Raw genomic sequence first — 20,680 nt, forward strand, 5'->3', positions numbered from 1 at the left:
GCTCCACTAACCTCGCCACCAAAACCTGGAACACCCTCCCCACCACCCTGTGACAGACTCAAGACCTACTCACCTTCAGAAGACTCCTCAAGACCTGGCTCTTCGACCAGTAACAACAGCTCCCCCCATGCCTTGAAACCCTCACAGGTACGCAGTGCACTTTATAAATCCTATGATTGATTGATTGATCCACATAAGTAGCCCCTTAACCATGTCTCAGGCCTGCCACTGCTAGGCCTGGGTGTGTAGTTTCACTGCCGCTCTGACATGGCATTTATAACTACTAGCCTAGCCTTAAACTCCCCTTTTTCTATATATAGGTCACCCTTAAGCTAGACCCTAGGTTACCCACAGGGCATGGTGCTATGTAGGGAAAAGGCAGGACATACACATATGCAAAGACTTCACCTACTAGCTTTTAGCTAGTTTTCCAACTTCAGCGACTCCAGGAACGACTTCAGCGATGCCAGACCGATGCCGCAGCCTGCTACCATTCCATGGACATCGCTGCACGCAATGACCACGGCCTGCAATGCAAGTCAAATGTTGCTGTGAGCGCTGCTGACGCCCTGCAGGGTCATCACAACAATGTGAAGTTGACGCATCACATCTTGACCGACTGGATCCATCTACCCCTCTGGGTCACAAGCAACTGACGCATCACCACCGATGCCGCACCAGCTCCCCCTGCAATTGGAAGGAACCAACATTTCACCTCCCCTTGCCTCGCAGTGCGGAACCAATGCCTCGCCTCCCCGGGCGCCGTAAGGGACAGACGCGCACCAGCCCCAGCAACACCTCATCTCCTCAACTCCGTGCAACATCTTTGTTTCTTCATTTTCAAAAGGTACTCTACCTGAGGGTCCATGCGACTCCGTGACCGGCACCTGTGGCGTCGGATTATTTGAAACGACTCCATCAATGACGCGTGATAGCCCCAGTTTGAGCTATTGTGTTTCTAAGTGCTTTAGTGAGATTGAATCTTTAAAAATTCATAACTTTGCTTGTGTACATTGTATTTTCATTGTTTCAACAGTATTTTATTCGGATAAATATCTTCTATTTTTCTAAACCTGTGCGGTGTATTTTTGTGGTATTTTCACTGTGTTATTGTATATGTTCCTGAACAAATACTTTACACATTGCCTTCTAAATTAAGCCTGACCGCTTAGTGCCAAGTTACCTGAGGTTGGGCACAGGATAAATTGGATTGTGTTGTGGCTTACCTTGACTAGTATTGTGGTCCCTACTTGGACAAGGGTGAATACCTCTGTAACTAAAGAACCCATTTCTGACATTAATTATAAAACATACACGGAAACCTCATGTCATATCGCCCTTTTCAAAACAATGAAAGTATAAAACATATATATCTCTTGAAGTAAAACAAGAAGGCAAATTATAGTGGCTTTAAAAAATTTATTTAAGTTGTTAATGGGTGAAATAAACAACAAGAAATAGGGCATTCGAAGACGTGCCTTCATAACGAGAGAGCACATTAAACATGGACAATACTTTCTTTTTATTCTGTTTTAATGCTGATAACATCACAATCATTTTCGTCAAACTGGATGTTTTTACACTCCTAAGTTAGCCTTGTATGTATTTAAAAACATTAAATTAGTTCGCTGCTGCAGTATTTGAATATGATAGATTTCCTTTCAGGTAGCCTGGCGCTACTGAATGTGAGTCTCCCATGTGAATGAATTATTTTGAAAATGTATAAAGTTCATTCAAACTTCTCCAAACTCTTTACAAAATAAATACACATCTACTCTCTAGGCCATTATCACCAAAAGTGAACAGCAATTTGTATTCCACATAAGAAACGCTGTATTGTCCAACAAAAGCAGCTATTTTCAATAGGAGAAGGGAGTTTTTTTCAGGAAAAATATCTTGATATAGGAATTCATTATGATGGTCGATTCACTCGTTGCTTTTGATGCTGAAAAAGAGATGGAAGCCAAGAGTTAATATGATTTAGGACACTTTAATGAATATTTCAAAATATCTTCACAGACATCATACAGATAAAATTTGTTTCTGGTAGAAATGACTCCCAAACTCATTGTTATTTATTTGTAATGATAAAAAATGTTCAGTGTTCACATACATATATATATATTTATAATGCTAACATAATCTCAGAACTCTTGGTAGAGAAATCGTATAACTGAGAGTGAGAAATAGGACTAAAAGTATTTCTGTACACAGTGTCTTATCACTACTACAAAAGCGAATAACGGTACTTACGTACACATTTTTGTACACCTGGGAGAGAAAAGAGTGGAAAGACTGGCAGTGAGAGCGTGTAAGGCAGAATGAGGGAATATGGAGGCATGTGATTATTTGAAGAGAAATAGAAAGAAAAACAGAAAGAAGACTCGCCCTTAGTAATTTAACAGATGTTTGGCTAAAATAAAACTAGCATTTGTCTAATAGCAGGTAGAGGTTTCCTTATTTGCAAACTGTGAGGTACTTTGCACACAAGAGAATCATTTTACTGGGGTGAATACTTAGTATTATTGGTAAGTGCTCCATTAAGAGTTGAAGATATATGTGTTCGATAGAGGTGGTGAACATTTAGCACGAGTCTCTCAGGGAATATTAAGAGTGAGAAGCACAAATCAGAGAACCTCTTGGAGCCTGAATAATAACAGGCGGCATTACAAAGAGCACTCCATTGTGCAGTGGTGTAACAATACTGGAGAGGGTCTCCCAGAAAAGAACATGGATGTGTACCCCCTCTGGACTCACCCAGGCCAGGTGCTGTGCTGAGAGAGCCCCCTGGAGCTTGTCCCCCCCCCCCCCTGCACCGCAGGGAATACAGAAGCCTTTGTTACGACACTGCAGTTGTGGAGGTATTCCTATCTTTATTTAGAAGACAGACCCTTGCAATGTCAAAGACTAAGTGGCAAGAGTTATCAGTATATAGTGCATAGGTCACGTGCTTGAGATGCTTGAGAGAGGCCTGCAGATCTCACTCAAGAAAGATAGCTTTCATTGCTTAATTTATTTAAAAAAAAAAAAAAAAAAAAAAGAAAGTGACAGGTCCATTCTCACAAGCCTGCTGCGGATTGCACCACAACTATTCCACATCACATTCCTACAGTTGTGACAATTCTGATTATTCCAGGTCACCCAAAGCTATAAAAATGGGGTGACCTGCAGGTATCATTTATATTTAATGTATATTGAACTGTAAAACAACTGTTGGTGTGCTCATCACAAAATCAGACAGACAGGGCCACTATGTCACAAACTATCATAGATGCTGATGTGAGAATTATTTGCTGGTGTCGAGCACCGGAAAGCATCAGCTCAAATTAAGCACTAGTGTCTTACGTCTTCACCTCAATAGTCTGCATGGTGACAAGGCACAAGATTGTGGATTGGTCTTATTATTATGTTCTGTAGGCTCTCTTGTGGATGATTTTTTGCAGAAAAGGGGTGTAGGCATGACCTTATCAAACATATGATGTTGGTGCAGTGTTTGTACATTGAGGTTCAAGTGGGCTGTCATGTCGATATTATTATGTGTGAGGCATAAACACTGGAAGTAAACGTGTGCTGCAGCACCCCAAAAATAGCCATTCTGGAGTTCCGAAGTTGAATGAGAAATAAAGATGCCTTTAATTTAGTATTTATTTTGTCACATTTTATGTGCTCTCAAAGACAGGGGTCAAATGTTAGGCAATGTCTTCGACAAATTTCTACTTATACTTTTAACATGGAAACTGGAAACTTTTCTCCTGACTGCGGTCAGCAGATCTTGTCAAATGAAGAATCTCGGTCAAATGGAGCATGAAAGGGAACAGTGTAAAATGCCACTTTTTCCTAACACAAAACATTTAAGTACCAGTAAATGACTTGTACAAATATTTTGAAATATTTCAGCAGTTAGAAAAGCACAAATGAAACCCATTTTTAGAGTAATTCTTAAATGTGGAAAGAGACATTTTAGTAAAATAAAAACAATCAAGACACTTTGGCCCTCATAACAACCCTGGCGGTCGGTGTAAAAGTGGCAGTATTACCGCCAACAGGCCGGTGGGAAAAAAAATAGAATTACGACCATGGCGGTTACCGCCATGCCAAACCGCCACTGTTACACTTCCACCGCCAGGGTGGTAATGGCTGTTGGGCTGGAGACTGCAGTCTCCAGCCCAGCGGCCATCACTAGACCGCCGGCGGTATCAGGACCCTGCATACCGTTATGGATTTCATGGGGTTTTGTACCGCCACAAAATCCATGGCAGTAGGCACTATCAGTGCCAGGGAATACATTCCCTGGCACTGATTGGGGTCTCCTCCTCCCCTCTCCCCTCTCCTGAGTCCTCCCCCAACAACCACGATCCCTCTACCACGTCCCAAAGGTGGTCCTCCAGGAGGGAACGGGATCCATGGGGGCTACTCCGCCACCAGCACCCCGTCACCAGAACACTGCCACGCCGAATACTGGGTTGTGATTCGGCGGGTGGTGTTCTGATGACATGGCAGTGGAGGTGAAGCAGCCTCCACTTCACCGCCGACCGCCAGTATGGCTGCTGGCTGCTCTCCGTCCGAAAAAGGGCAGAGGGCTGCCAGCAGTCATGATACAGTTGGTGGAAGACCGCCTACACTGGCGGTCTTCGGCCTGGAGTAACCTCGGCTGTCTTGCTAAAAGACCGCCGAGGTCCAAATGAGGGCCTTTATTTGATGATGTGAAAATGATAAATATCTGCTGAAATCTATCAGTAAAACTGAGGGCCGTATTTATACTTTTTGACGCAAAACTGCGCTAACGCAGTTTTGCGTCAAAAAGTTTTGCGCCGGCTAACGCCATTCTGAAGCGCCATGCGGGCGCCGTATTTATTGAATGGCGTTAGCCGGCGCAAGCAGACCGGCGCTGCCTGGTGTGCGCGAGAAAAAACACGTACACCAGGCAGCGCCGGCGTAGGGGGGAAATGGCGCATGGGCGTCTTAAAATGGGGCAAGTCAGGTTACGTCGAAAAAATCATCGTAACCCGACTTGCGCCATTTATTTTCGACGCCCATCCCCCATCAACATGACTCCTATCATTGTAAAGATAGGAGTCATGCCCCCTTGCCCAATGGCCATGCCCAGGGGACTTCTGTCCCCTGGGCATGGTCATTGGGCATAGTGGCATGTAGGGGGGCACAAATCAGGCCCCCCTATGCCACAAAAAAAAAAAAAAAAAATAGTTACCTGAACTTACCTTAATGTCCATGGGATGGGTCCCTCCGTCCTTGGGTGTCCTCCTGGGGTGGGCAAGGGTGGCAGGGGGGGTCCCTGGGGGCAGGGGAGGGCACTCTGGGCTCATTTTGAGCCCACTTGTCCCTTAACGCCATCCCTGACCCAGGCGTTAAAAAGCGGTGCAAAAGCGCCGTTTTTGGCCACGCCCACTCCCGGGCGTCATTTTTGCCCGGGAGTATAAATACCACGTAAAGGCCTGGGAGTCATTTTTTAAGACGGGAACGCCTCCCTTGCATATCATTAACGCAAGGAAGGGGTTCGCGCTAAAAAATGACGCACACTCCGGGCACTTTGGCGCCCGAAGCGTCTAACGCCAGAGTATAAATATGGCGTTAGTTGGCGTTAGTTCTGCGTCGAATTTGCATCGAAAAAAACGACGCAAATTCGGCGCAAACGGAGTATAAATACGGGCCTGAATGTCAAAATAAATCTTGTGGCAATTGCAATGGAAAATGTGCTGTATATGAGAATGTGCTACTATACCATGCTTGGATATATATTTGTGGCTATGTGCTTCACAATTCATTAGCAGTTACGTATCACATTCCTACTGCTCTCCTGCTGAATGGGAGCAGTGCATTTGTCCATATTTCCTCATTTTGTCACGCTTGGATTTTTCATAGTCCCTCTAACTTCAGTTATGTACTATTGATGGCAGGACCCCCCTCTCTGAAAATTGTCCCAGCACCACTGGTGTGAGGAGCGAGTTTTCCTCATGGAGAGGCTTTCATTCCTAGCCGTAGGGTTTTAAGGTCATATACACATAGGCATTTTGCTTTTCTTAATAGTGTGAATTTCAGGCTTTAAGGAAATGTAAAATGGCATTTTGGTATTCACAAAAGGCATTTGTGGTAGTCCAAAATGCGATTTCTACCCCGAGAAATCACATTTTAGAAATCACTAAATGGAAAAACCCAAGTAGGTATTCCCAATTGGCAAATCACTAACACTATGTACAAAGGATTTGCTAATTGCGAATAGTTGGAAAATGTCCATGTAGGAAATTCAGTTACCATCTATGAGGATCTGGTGGTAACCTGGTGCAAACTGAAAAAAAGGCCCAAAATGCATCTGACTTATTCAGACTTATTCAGAATGGCTGCTCTGTATGTCTTGGTGAGGAGGATGAGGATTTTGGTCGGTAGGCAGAGAATGAGGCAGAGACAGGAGAGGATATTTAGAGTGAGGATCACCCTTTTTGAACAGAATTAGGAGAAGATATGAGAAGTACAGACTCATTAGTGAGGTAATTTTAGAATTAATTGCTGGGCCACAACCTCAGCTACAGACCCCAACAGTCAGAAGCAATTCAACTCCACCACATGTGCAGGTATAGTGTTGTCTACACCTTTTGGCATCAGGCAGTCACCAAGGAGTCATAGCAGTGGCAAGAGGAGTGTTACAAAGTGCATTTGCTAGGTTTTGTCACAGGTTTCTGGACATCAAGGTAAGCAAAGAAAACAAATACATATGTTTACCAAATATGCCCCAATATTTGCAAGAGACTAAAGTATTATTTTATAGGGTAGCACAGTTTCTCAAAATAATTGGCTGCCTTGATGGTACACATATTTCCATATGCCTCCTGTGCAAATTAATTCATATATAGAAATATGAAAAGCACCCAATCGCGCTATGAACAGGTACTGTGTGATGCCTCATGCATCATAACTGACCTTGAACGCAGATTCCCAAGCAGCACTCTTGACTCCTTCAAGTTCCCCTCACAGTGGAATACATAACTGACTGGCTCAGGGTGAATTAGGTCATGACTTATTACTTGGTCACAGAATTGCTGACTCTATGCATACAGTGGCCAGAACTGTTTGTGTAATGTGACTTAATGGTTTATCAATCAATCAACAACAAGCATTATTCGGTCATCATAACCATCAAAGCATCAAATACAATTGATTCAAGATTTAAACATACAAAATTTAAAAAACATAAAACTAATACTAAAATACTCATAAACCTAATATTAATCATAGGGGATTATTTAAAAAGACGGCTTCATACATGCCAAGTGGCCACAAGAAACTTGCTAATTGCAAGAATTAAGAAGTTGGAAGTATCACTTTTTAAAATTCTTAATGCTGTACAACACTGACTCAGACCCAACTCTCAACAGATTACACAAATCCATTTTGACCGTGGCAAGGAATATGCAGGACAGAAGAACATAAAGGGGGTGATTCTGACCCCGGCGGTACAAGACCGCCGGGGCCAGGGTCGGCGGGAGCACCGCCGACAGGCCGGCGGTGCCCCGCAGGGCATTCTGACCGCGGCGGTTCGGCCGCGGTCAGAAGAGGCAAACCGGCGGTCTCCCGCCGGTTTACCGCTGCCCTTAGAATCCCCCATGGCGGCGCAGCTTGCTGCGCCGCCATGGGGGATTCTGACACCCCCTATCGCCATCCTGTTCCTGGCGGTTCGCCCGCCAGGAACAGGATGGCGGTAGGGGGTGCCGCGGGCCCCTGGGGGCCCCTGCCGTGCCCATGCCAATGGCATGGGCACGGCAGGGGCCCCCGTAAGAGGGCCCCGCAAAGTATTTCAGTGTCTGCTAAGCAGACACTGAAATACGCGACGGGTGCAACTGCACCCGTCGCACCCCTGCAACTCCGCCGGCTCAATTCTGAGCCGGCGTCCTCGTTGCAGGGGCATTTCCTCTGGGCCGGCGGGCGCTCTTTTGGAGAGCGCCCGCCGGCCCAGAGGAAATGTCTAAATGGCCGCCGCGGTCTTTTGACCGCGGTGCGGTCATTCAGCGGCGGTACCTTGGCGGACGGCCTCCGCCGTCCGCCAGGGTCATAATCAGGCCCAAAATGTTCTACAGTTTCAGGGCTACCATGACAGACTGGACAAAGGTCGGAAAGTAGAGTAGATCCCCAGCAAAGGTCTTAGGGCTATCAAATCGGCTATACGATTAAATCCAAGATCCAAGAACATTGGGATCAAGGGTGTACTACGGGGCACGCTATTAAAGCCCTAGCAAAATTATTTTCTCTCACAGGTAATCGTTTACTCTCAGGAAACCTCCATAATTCAGCATCATAAGAGGCCAAACCCTGCGCCTTTGCCAAAGAAATTTTAATAGCTGGAGATACAGCTTTAGATATAGAGCTTTTATAAAAACTCAGGATAGCGTCCGCTCTATGCTGAAGAAGCCCCACACTTTTGCTAATCTGGTCCTCCCAATGTAGGTTACTTGATATCCTCACACCCAGGTAATCTATAGTTCTAACCCTACTTAAGAGGGTCCCATTCAAATTATTGGAACATCTCCTACAGGGACCAGGGATAAACACCATTAATTTAGTTTTGTTAACATTCAAATCCAAACCATAATCCGTGCAGAAAGATTTGAATCTATCAACAAGGACTTGAAGTCCCATAGCGGTCTTAGAAATAAGGAGGGAATCATCAGCAAAGAGTAGTATAGGAATCTTCTGTGCATTCAATGTGGAAACATCATTAGGGCAAGAAGCCAGGGTTTGCACCACCTCATTAATAAATAGGGTGAATAAAACAGGGACCAAAACACAACCCTGATGAACTCCGCTCTAATGGGAATTTTTTCTGTCAGCTCTCCTTGATCACCCCATCTCACTTGCACATATGTGTTTTCATGCAACCGTTGCAAAAGAAAGACCATATTGGTTGGGACACTCAACCTAAGTAATACTTCCCATAGCTTTTCCTTTGGAACCAAGTCAAAAGCAGATCTAACATCCAGAAAAACAACATATAAATATTGCTTGGTGAGGACCACATATTTCCAATATAAAATCACAAGCCGAAAGACCCGGTCTATCGTGCTGGTTTTAGGGCAGAAACCCGCTTGTGAGGAGGAAAGGACTTGATGATCTAGTACCCAACTTGCTAACCTATCCAGCAACTGTTTAGCAAAGATTTTCTGAAGATTGTCAATAAGACTAATAGGTTTATAGTTAGCTAGAGAGTTTGCGTTGCCCTTTTTACTAATGGGAAATATTTCAGGCTCTTTCCAAGTGCTTGGAATTACACCGCCAGCAGCAATTTTATTCGAGATAAAATTTATATACCAGGGCCAAATAGTTAATTCAGATTTATATAAATCTCCCGGAATCTTGTCGGGCCAGGTGCTTTGCCTGATTTTAAGGAATTCATTGCAGCTATAGTGTCCTCTAAAGAGAACAAAATAGGGTCCTCAAGAGTACAAATATCCTGGCTAAATAAGTCAGAGCAATCACTTGAGCTGGCCAACAATGGAAAGAATGAATCACAAATGTGAGAGTTGCAGGTAGGAAAATTACAGGGAGCAACATAGAGTTGGGGAAATGATCCACCCAGCTCTCAGGTTTTATATGGTGCCAAGTACACCTCTTGCCCTCTCTTTGTCCTTCAGACAATAGCTCCCAAAACATCATATTGTTATTAGTTTTAGTTGCGGCCAGCAGTCCTGTCAAATGGTGTCTTCCCATAACATTTTTGCTTGCATTAGAACCTTCTTATAAATACATCTAGCAGATTGAATCTCTATTGAGAGCCAGACATGATAGCAGATTTTAGTGCAGACTTGGCCTTAGCACAGTCCTCATTAAACCATTCGTTATTGTTCTTAGTGACATCGAAAGGCTTGAGGTTAGACTTTTTATAGAAGAACATTTGCAATTTCTTCGACATCTCTTCGTGGATACTAAGAATGGGAATATTGATAGCTTCATATTCCTCATAGACCGCCATCTCCTCAATAAACAATTGGTAGATCCCATTTATCAAATAGGGATTGGCCAAAACGTTAGGCCAGCAAACCCTTGTGTAATTATTGTTCGACAATGGGGTAGGAACCACAGTACATGGTAAGTTCAATGATCTCCTAAATACATCCCCATTCAAAGTAAGAAACAATGGATTATGATCACTCTCACACCGGGGTTCCAACTTCATATCTTTTGGTAAAGGCCACAACCTAACATCCACTAGAAAGTAATTGATTACACTAGTGGACATCCCTTGTTTAAATGTAGGTGCTGTATTTAGGTCAGAGGGTGTACGACCATTACAGGCCCTGAGTCCATACTTTAGACATAAGGAGGCCAACTGGGATGCCACACAAGAGCGAGTACACTGGCGATTATTTGTTAACTGTGGGATTCCCCAGATGTCATCTTCTTCATCCATTAGTCCATCATTTAAAAAGGAGGGTTCAGAGGTGCAATTCAAATCACCTGCTATTATCAAAAGGATCGAAGGATGCAAAGAATCCAGAAATTCTGATAGTTGGACTAGGGCCTGAGACTCAGATCCCCGATAGATAGATCGAGCATAGACATTAATTACGGTGATCTGAAGATCCCGATGGAATGTAAATTGTACTCCCATTAGGTCCACTGAGTCTCTTTTTTAATAGCAGATGATCGCATTGCAGTTTCTTGTTTAAAAGCACCAATAAGCCCCCTTTAGCACGACCTAGACCCTTCTCTGATGGTTGGGCTGGGGTGCTATAGGAAAGGAACCCATGTAAGTGCCCTCCTCAGCCCAAGTCTCCTGAAAGAGACAAATATCCAAGTTACTGATATAAGTAACCCACTCTTGGTCCCCCAGCTTCTTATCAAGGCCAGCTAAATTCCATATCATTATTGAAATCTCAAAATTGACTATATTGATCCAGGGGTAGGGAACCCCCCCCCCCCCCCCCCTTTGAGTGCTTATCTCCATTGGTAGCACCCGGGCGCACTTCCTGGTCGGTATAAAGTCAATCATTTACTGACAATGTAGGGGACATTTTGGGTACCACAAGTGGTTCACATCCTGGGACAAAAGCTGGGACAGAAACTGACTCCTTGGAAAACATATTTAAAGCAAGACTAATGTCAATCCCTCTCTTATCCCAGAAATTATGTGTGCGTATTGCAAAATCCATAAGTTGGTCCGGCAAAACCTATCAGCAAGACAGACAGAAATAAAATCAAAGTTTGACCCCAAGTGGTTTCATCTGGCCTCCTTGAGAATATCAGAGCGAATGGCCGAAAGATAATTACGTAGAGTACGCAGCTAGTGAATGACTTTATTGGTCAAAGACTCATGGTTCTCAAAGGAGCCAGATGGCACTTTGAAACATCAATCATATAGAAAGTACTTTCTTTGCTTCTTAGGCCTGGGTACTGATCGTACTGTGGAATATTAATATTGGGCTTAGGAGATCGGGGGGGTCCAAGGGAGCTAGCCACTCCACTCAAAACTCGGAGGGAGGCACCCCCCCTGGGCCCACCAGCCAGATCATCCGGCCGAGTAGCGACACCAATGTCCCCCGGAAGACTCCTGGTGTTAGAAGCTCTATTGTAATTCTGCCGTACCCTTACGGGTTCTATCTCATTACCCTCTGCACAAAAGATACATTGGTTATCTAAATGGGGGTTCATGACTGTCTCTGAGGGAGGGGTATCTGCTTTTGGACCTGACTTGGGCACAACTATACTCCCGCCCCCTTTTACCTCCCCCTTAAGCAACTGACATATGCAGCCACACTTCTGCCTCGGTTTCTCCTTCATTATCCCTGTTAATAATAAAACCAAAGACTTAACTTCGTCCACCTTCTGAAGGGGAGGGGAAGGTCACAATACCCGTGGAGGAGACATCCCTCTAGCCTAACGAAGCACCCAGAGCACTACAAGATATTGCTGATAACGGGTACAGGGGTTTTTCCCTAGAAACAAGACAATCCACACTTGTAGTGATCTCCACAGGGGGGTGAGTTGATTATGTCCTCTTCCTCCTCGTGAATATTTCCGGGATTTTCCCCTCTCTGAGGGTTCCACTCTTAATTGGTGATACATAAGAGTTGCTTTTTAAAATTGCATCAACCTCTTCAAATAGCAAATCAATTTCGTCCAAGGAGTTAATTCCTTTGTTGGTTGAGGGCTCACTCGATTACTAGAGCGTTTTTTAGATTTTTTAATACCACTCGGTAAAGCTGGGGCATCTACAGCTTTACGTTTCCCCATCATTAGATGGTAACGGTGGGGGAGTGAAATACCCACATAGCTCCAAGGTTAAAATTCCCCAATACACTTACTTCTTGCAGGCAAAATAGAATAAAATATGCCCTGCCTGGCCTCTATCGGGCAATGGCGGGCGAAGACGGGCCCGTCTTGGCCCGGTCTTTGCCCGGTCACGTGCCCGGGCATGTCCCTCGCTGCGGGAGGAACACGTTGTTATGAAGCCCCAAGAAGGAACGGAGGAGCCTGGGGGATGTAGTCCCACCCCGGGCTAACTTCGAGCAGTAAGTCTCTGATGCATCCCCCGCAGCGGGAGGAACACGTTGTTATGAAGCCCCAAGAAGGAACGGAGGAGCCTGGGGGATGTAGTCCCACCCTAGGCTAACTTCGAGCAGCAAGTCTCTAATGGTTTATCATTCTGATGCTCTTTATGGAAACAGTGCATATCCTTGCATCCTTGAATACTGATACCATACTTGACTCCAAGAACCAAAATTGAATGGCAGCACAACAAGGCACAAAAGAGAACACAGTGCTTCATTGAACTGACCTTTGGAATACTTGAGTACATGTTCCTCTGACTCCACAAAACTGCTAGAACACTACTTTACAGACTTGAGACCACCTCATTTGGATGTTCAGAGGTAGTGGTATGTTTTCACTGCTCCCTCACTGCTAGTAAAGCCATGGCGTTAAGGGGCAGTGAAAACTGCTAAGTTCTCCCCTCACCATGGGAGAGGACTCCCATGGTAATGGGAGCATTTTTTTTTTTTGTATTTTTAAACAGAAAATACTGATTCTGGATTTCCTGTTTAAAAATAATTTAAAAAATAGTTTGGTGCAAGCAACGTCATGTTGATGGAGCCATGCGCTAAACTGTAAACTGTTTTAGAGATGTTTGAAGGCTTGGCCATCATTTCCAAATTTGGTGAGCAGAATAATCTGGACTTTTTTGACTTTCAGTCCTCCTCCAGGACAACAGAGATTACTCCATCCACCAAAATTAAATCAGGCCCTCAGACTAGTCATGCATTGTGGCCTGGTCAAGCGCACGCTATTCATCAACTAGCTAATATATGCATGCTCAGGATGGATCAAATAATAACAGGGATTAGCCAGTGAGAGGAAGAGGGGAAGGAAGTGCCACAGTAGGTAACTTCCAGCAACCACAGCTTCAAATTAGGGTGACTGGCAATGGCTCTAACGTGAATCCTACCATAATGCTTGGTAAGACAATGCATGTTCCATGCTTTGCCCAGGTTCTCCACGTTATAGTGACACAGTCTAAAAAGCCACTGCATATCTGTCAAGAGATTTCTTGCAGGGCCCCAGAAATGCTTTACCCAAGTTACAAAGGCACTCTGAATTATTGCATTAAAAAACATAAGATGTGAAATATGATCACCTATTTTTGACTTTACACATGCTTAGCCACACTTGTATCTGGAATGCCATGTGTAATAACAGTAGCTAAACCTGGGCTACGAAAAGGAATGTCATCATACTACCCAATGTGAGCTGATGAGCAATACATGTTCAGTAGAAATAGGGATGTGTTAGACAAAATACTGTGCCACTTAGACCCCAGGTATGAGATGGGTAGACGTATGTGCAGAGATAACATGTCACCAACAATAACATTTCCTGGCCAGTATCCTTGCACATAAAGCTCTCTATTATGAATATTTTTCCCCGAATAGGGAATAACATGTGGGCCCGACATTAACAGCTCATTATTTTGAGGACAAATCAGCTTTGATTTACCACATGGTGGTAAATTGGAAAGGGGGTAAGGCAGTGAGGATTGAAAGAAAAGCAGAGGCAGTATGCTGGCAGAAAGGAACAGTCTGTGCTCTTCTGTGTCTTGAGAGGGTGTCAGGTGGGTAACAGGGGTAAAAGCATGGTGCATTTGCAACCCAAACAAAAGTAAAATTGCTTTTCCTGAATTGCAATTTCATTTTAGGAAATCACAATTTAGTTATTTCCTAAAATGCAATTTCCTAATTGTGATTATGAATCAGTAGAAATCGCTAATAGAGGAATACGTTCCTGCGTACATTTCATTTGTGTTTCCCTAAAAGCAATTTCTACAAAATGGCTGTTTGGAAATCACTAAGTCAAACTTTCATACATATGGCTGTATGTGCTCTGGTGTGTGTATGTGTACGTGTGTGTGTGGGGGGTGTTGGGGTGAGTGTGTTTGTGTGTGTGTATGTGTGTGTGAGAGAGAGAGAGTGAGAGAGAAAGAGAGAGAGAGAAAGAGAGAAAGTGGGGATTGTCTGACTAGTGCATTCTCTTGATTCTGTTTCTCTTGGGTGTGAGTCATACATGTATGGGGATTGCTTTGTCAATAATATGCCTTTGGCATTTGTTGTATATTTTGCATAATGTGAACAAGGCCCAGTTCACATTCTACTGTGGGAAACAAGATGAGATCCAAAACACAAATCAAGCTCATGCTATGGATATGTAACAGGTCAGAATTGACTTGCATGATTAGAGCAATTTATGAACCAAATTATCAATACAAGTGTAGAGTAGTAGGATATACAGTATGAACATTTAACACATTGTATTTTTATTTTTCTAAAGATTGACTTTTACTGGTCTCTACCATTGATACAGCTAAGGCTACATTAAATGCATTGCTCTGGTCAATGCAAACCATGTGTGCTGGGCTAATGCCCCAGTTACTTACCGGTAATCTTCATTACTATGACCCCTGGTCTTCCTTGATGCAGTCCTTATGCTTCAGATACCTCTCCTCTCTTGCAGAACCAATTCTCCAGCTGAAGCAAAAATGTTCCTCCAAGTTGGCCCCCATTACCCATCAGCCTTTATAGATGGGACCAATTATATCCTGTAAGATACCATGCAACAGAAACAAGGAAAACACAGACAAACTGGAAATAATTAACCTGCACCCTGGGGTTTGGAGTTGGACTCCAGACTGCATCAAGGAAGACCAAGACTCGGCATAATGAAGATACCAGTAAGTAAACAGGGCATTATCTCCTCATTCATCTTCCTGGGTGAAGTCCTGAAGCTTGAGACAACACCGTAGCTACCCATGGATTATTTAAAAACAAAACACAAACATGTTGCAAAACAAACTGGGTTTATTACAGCACTCACCTGCTACTAGGATCATACAACATTGGGACAAGCTTCTGTTCCTGCAAAAAAAAAAGAACATGATTCCCAAAGGAGGAAGAGAAAGTCCTATTAAGCTGCAAATGATAGTGGGAAAGAAAAGTGTGATGAGACTTCCAAGTAGCAGCGGTACACACATCCCTCAAGGAGGCTCCCCTAATGGTAAGAGGTAGGAAGCTCTCTTGTAGAACGACCTTGGACCTGAGGAGGAGTGACAGAACATGAAACCTGATATGTCCTCAAAATTGTGGACTTAATCCACTTAGATATAGTAGAAGTAGAGGGGCAAGAACCCTTATTAGGAAGACCAAAAGTGACAAATAGTGAGCCCAATTTCTGGAAGGAGGAAGGACGTTCCAAATAAACAATCAATGGCCTCCAAAGATCAAGAGAATGCAATGCCACGTCTTCAGCCGAAGAGAGGCTAGGAAAGAAAACTAGAAGAACAATGCCCTCTGAACAGTGAAACTGAGAATAATCTTGGGCAAGAAACCGGGGCCTAGTCAAAGCACAATTTAATCTAGAAAAAAATGGCTAAATGGAAAAAATCAAAGGAAAACTCCTATCTCCCCCACCCGTCTGCCTGAATACAGATCCACCACGGATAACACTTTATTTGCCAGGAATCTGAACGGAACAAAACCAAGTGGCTCCAAGTGATGACAAATCAAATCCTGGAGTGCCAAAGCTTAATTCCAGGGGGGAACTGGAGGATGGGAAACTGGCTCCTTAATTAAAGAAACTCCAAAGAAGATGGGCTGTCAAAGGAGAAAGCTCAGATAAGTCATACCCCCTGAAAAGAAAGAATAGCAGCTCACTGGGTTCTTATGTAAGCGAAACCATTCTATAAAAAAAAAATCTACATTTCTCATTGGATTGCAAGCAGCTGGATCAAACTCCTCAGATTGCCATCACTTATCAAAGTGACCCCAGTGGCGGTGAGATAATTGCATGTATTTCACCACAGCTTCTGTGCATCCCTGTGCCAATAGAGTCACTAGTTCAGCAGCCAAACCCCCAGATTGAGGCACCATAGAGATTATAATGACAAGATTATCTGACTCAAGGGAGAAGGGTGAAGAGGAAACACCCAAGAGGAACACACAGACATCTGAAGGAGAAGAGGGCACCACAGTCTCTGTGACCTCCCTGGAACTACAAGAAGATGTTAAATGTGGTTAGCCATCCACTTCTTTAATTCTTAAATACCCTGGGTATCAAGGGAATCGGAGGGAAACAATACAGGAGACCCCCTGGCCGGGGGTTTCACAGAGCATCTATTGCCCAGGCTCTGGAAGAGGGAATCTGTTAGCAGATGTGGGGAAGCAGGGCATTGCCCTCTGTTGTGAACAGGTCTAGCCATAGGATTCTGAAACCTTGTGATGTCTCCTGAAACACATGGGTAGTGAGGCACAGAGTGATTGAAGAAGGAAACTTCTGACAGAATTGGTTGGTAGGCTCAGTCTTCTTCCCGAGACGATAAACTGCCATCAGATAGAGAAGATTCTGTTCTGGCCACAGGCCAATCTCCCAGGAAAGAAGAAAGAGGTTGGGTACCATCCCCCCCTTAATGACATAAGTAAGATCTTGTCACTTGGTTGTCCATCTGGACACAGCCCCGTGACCTTTGATTAATAGGAGGAAATGAAAGAAAGCAGCCTGTACTGCAGCCAAGTCTTTCCAGTTGAAGAAATGAAGAGACTCTCCCCACTCCAAAACCCTGAGCCGTGAGATCCCCTATTACCACCCCCCCACCCTAAACTGATGGCATTGGTCGAAATGATCGGGGGAGGTTTGACTCAACTGATAAATCTTGTTGTGGTTGACTGGTTTCAACCACCACTGTATTTCCAGACAAATTTGGAGGGGGATAGGAACTCGCATCTCAAAGTCCTGGGACACCGGAATCCATTGCTTTAGAATGTGATGAACAATGGGGTAAAGGTGTAGGCAGCTCCAAAGCACTAACGCCATAGCCAATCAATCTCCTCCTGACTCCTCAGCCACAGTCTTCCTTGAGCCACTAGGAGTGCCAAAAGAGCTGCAAAATGCAACATCAGCATATCTCACTGAGCAGGGGCCAGAAAGCTGTCTCCTAACTCCAGAAAGGGAAGGCTGTAGGTGGGACTTGGTGTAGTTGAGCAGAAACCCATGTTGGAGCAATTGGGCTCAAACCTCTTTAATGTCCTGGAAGGCCTTAGTGAGGGAAGAAGGTGCAAATAACCAGTCATGGAGGTAAGGATATACCAGACTACCTCCAAAATGTAAAATGCCCCTCAGTGAAGCAAGACGTTTGGTGAAAAGTCTTGGCGCTGACACAAGGAAAATGGAAGAGACCAAAACTGAAAATGCTGGTTATTCACAGGAAAACCTCAGAAGCTGTTTATCAAGGGGACAAACTGGGACATGTAAATAAACGCCCAACATGTCCAAAGATGCCAGGCACTGTCCCTGTGACAGCGGAGGAAAGATTCTTTGAAGTGTGACCATCTTGAATGTTTGGGGAACCAGAAAACAATTAAAATATTTTAGATCCAATACTGGATGATAGGCCCCTAACACCTTCTGCACCAGGATTGCAAAGGAATAAATTCTATACCCCTGCTCCAACTGAGGGACAGGAAGAATCACCAGCTTGCCCCAAAGTTGTTGAATGCTGTTCACGAAAGCATGACGGCAAAATGGATCCCTTGAAAGGGGAGTGTTCCTGAAATACTGTATTGCGGTCACTGAAAACTCAAAACAATGCCCCTCAGAGCCTACTTGGATCACCCAGGAATCTGAGATGTCCTGACGCCGGTGGACCGGGAATTCTAGAAATCACCCTCCTCCGTACTGCAGAGGACCGCAGATTGTCATAGCTTGGGAGACTGAGTGTTGGCCACAGTGGAGGAGGGTTGGAATGGTGATTTGTCAAGATTCTGGGTACCCTGGCCATGACCCCTACTCCAAAGGTTTGGGAAGAACCCTTTGTGAGGCCTGAAGAGAAAGCAATCACATAGGTAAATCCCCTGCCTTTAGAATAGAGGCAAACTGGAGCCAGCAATTTCTTTTATTCCAGTGTTCTCTACATCATCTCATCTAACTGCTGTCTGAAGAGATGGAACCTTTAAAAAGAAGCTTCATTAGAACAACCTTTTGAGTATCATCTGTCTTCCAGTTACACATCCATAAATGCCAGTGGGCGGTAATTGTAGAGACCCAGAAGTAACTGCCCATGCACTTAAATTGCCAAATGACAAGTCAGCCACAAAACAGACTTGCTGCTCCATGTGAGATAAAAGAGTTGAACAAACCATCCCCTCAGACATGCAATCTGCTAAAGCCTGAAAGTCTTTAAGAAGGGACTGCATGGTATTTGTTGTGTAAGTGTTGGCTTGAAGGGAGAAGTTAGCTGCCATATAATAATGCTTCACTGCTCCATCTACTTTCTTATTCACTTATTCTGGTGGGGAAGAATCATCCGACACCACACTACCCTACTTGGAAATGCCCACTATCAGACTGTCAACCTTTACTATTGAAGGAAACTCCCCTGTAAATTTGTCCACTGGATAATGATGTGAAAGAAGACTTGTCCACGTCTCTCCACTTATGGGACAAAATCCATTGTATAGCATTATGTAAGGGCAAAGTCTTGGTTTCCACCAGCTGATTATTGGATAAAAAAAAATCATCCTTATTAGACGATGTGTCTGTTGTAGGGAGACTCAGGTTTTCTCTCAAGTGTCACAGGAGATTAGCCAAGTCAGAGCCCTGAACATATCAACCCCTTCTATTCTCCTCATCAGGGTCAACTTTGTGGTCATCTAGGTCTTGCCTGGAGATTTTCTGTGGTGGCTGCCCCTCTCAAGCCCTTAAAGCTGCCTCTACTGCAGCGTCAATCTATGCCTGTAAGGACTGTAAAAGGGTTGAGATGAGGGCCCAGGCATCCTCCTCCGAATGTTCCAGAGGAAACTGCCAACAGCAGCAGGAATCAGAAAATGCAATACTCCAACCTCTCTAGATGTCAAAAACATGAGGCAGGAACCTGACCAGTGAGAGAGAGCGTAGCACTTATACTCAAAATTAACATGAAATGTTTATGAACTAATGCATAATAATGCCGCATAGAAAATGTATTAATGCACTTTTGCTAAACGTGCACTTGAAATGTGCCCACGGGGAGTGCCCGTCAATATATACGGGGATTAATGAAACTGACTAATAATGATATAATGATATGTTGAAATATGATTTTATACTAATATTAAAAGTTATATGTTAACGTTTTGCTAATAAATCATTAGGCTTAGTTAGCATGAGTTGAGGCCTAGCTGCCCGGTTTCATATTAAATGTGTTTTTGTAACGTGCAGTGTGCTGACTTGCTGAAGGACATGTACTCGTATTTTTCCAAAGCTAAAGGATGAGTGTAACCTTAGTAGATCCGTTCTCATGAAATTCGACTTGCTAGAAGAGACATTTTTGCTGAATGCAACACTGTAGACTAATAACAGGTACAAGGTTGCCTGAACCGGTACAGACAATGGACCTACTGACTGAAGATGCGAGAGGACCATGAGAATATATGAACTCATACCGGACATTCTGCCCGCTGGAGACGTCAATCACAAGAACCAATAAACTACGTGAGAACTGTTATGGGGTGACAAATTTGATACTAACACTGTACACCCACTGGATGAAGATAGTGGGGTGCCACCCCTAACCAATCAAGAATTAGGGGACTGTACAACAGAAAAGGGATAAAAACCTTTGACACGAGGAGCCATTAGGAGATGCCATTGCGAACTTTGCTATGACCCAGACACTTTGTCATTCTGCATAGAGACTTTGCTGTTTGGTTCTTCAAACCATCCTTGCCCTTGCCTTGCCCGTCTAATACTTTTCCTCCTTATGAGGGAAATGTCCCTTCTTACCCGTCTTGCTGAATTCCCTGGCCGATGGCGAATCAACTGATGTCCTGGGGACGAAGACTAAATCTGTATGCTGACCCAATACGGAGGGTAACTATATGATGATGAAATTGTAATTGTCTGATTGCCTTTCCTTTCTAGGTTCCAACTGCTTCTTTTGACAGAGACCATAGTTAGATGTTTTCCAGATTCGTGTTACCAAATTGTTTTGCATGAAGCCCAGCATGCCAATGCTAATTCGAGGTTAGTTAAGGGGTTCACTGAAGCGGATGCAATTAGACAAATGACTGGTTCATTGCTTTGTTGAATGATGCGCTAATGATACTCTGCTAAGGTTAACCTATGTTGACGTTGTGCTATGTTCTAATGTTTGTGATCT

The 20,680-nt window shown here is 44.0% G+C and overlaps 1 protein-coding gene across 1 annotated transcript in view; it reads right to left on the bottom strand.

The window, feature by feature from the left end:
* Positions 1-1,401: 1,401 nt before the first annotated feature.
* The window catches only part of ZMAT4 (zinc finger matrin-type 4), a 2,235,770-nt gene continuing 2,216,491 nt past the window's right edge, over positions 1,402-20,680 (bottom strand). Inside the window, exon 8 of the mRNA XM_069215461.1 lies at positions 1,402-1,945. Coding sequence (XP_069071562.1) covers positions 1,927-1,945 — 19 coding nt within the window. The 3' untranslated portion in view covers positions 1,402-1,926. The remainder of the gene's footprint in view (positions 1,946-20,680) is intronic.

Source organism: Pleurodeles waltl, chromosome 11 (assembly GCF_031143425.1).
Source record: "Pleurodeles waltl isolate 20211129_DDA chromosome 11, aPleWal1.hap1.20221129, whole genome shotgun sequence".
Lineage (NCBI taxonomy): Eukaryota > Metazoa > Chordata > Amphibia > Caudata > Salamandridae > Pleurodeles > Pleurodeles waltl.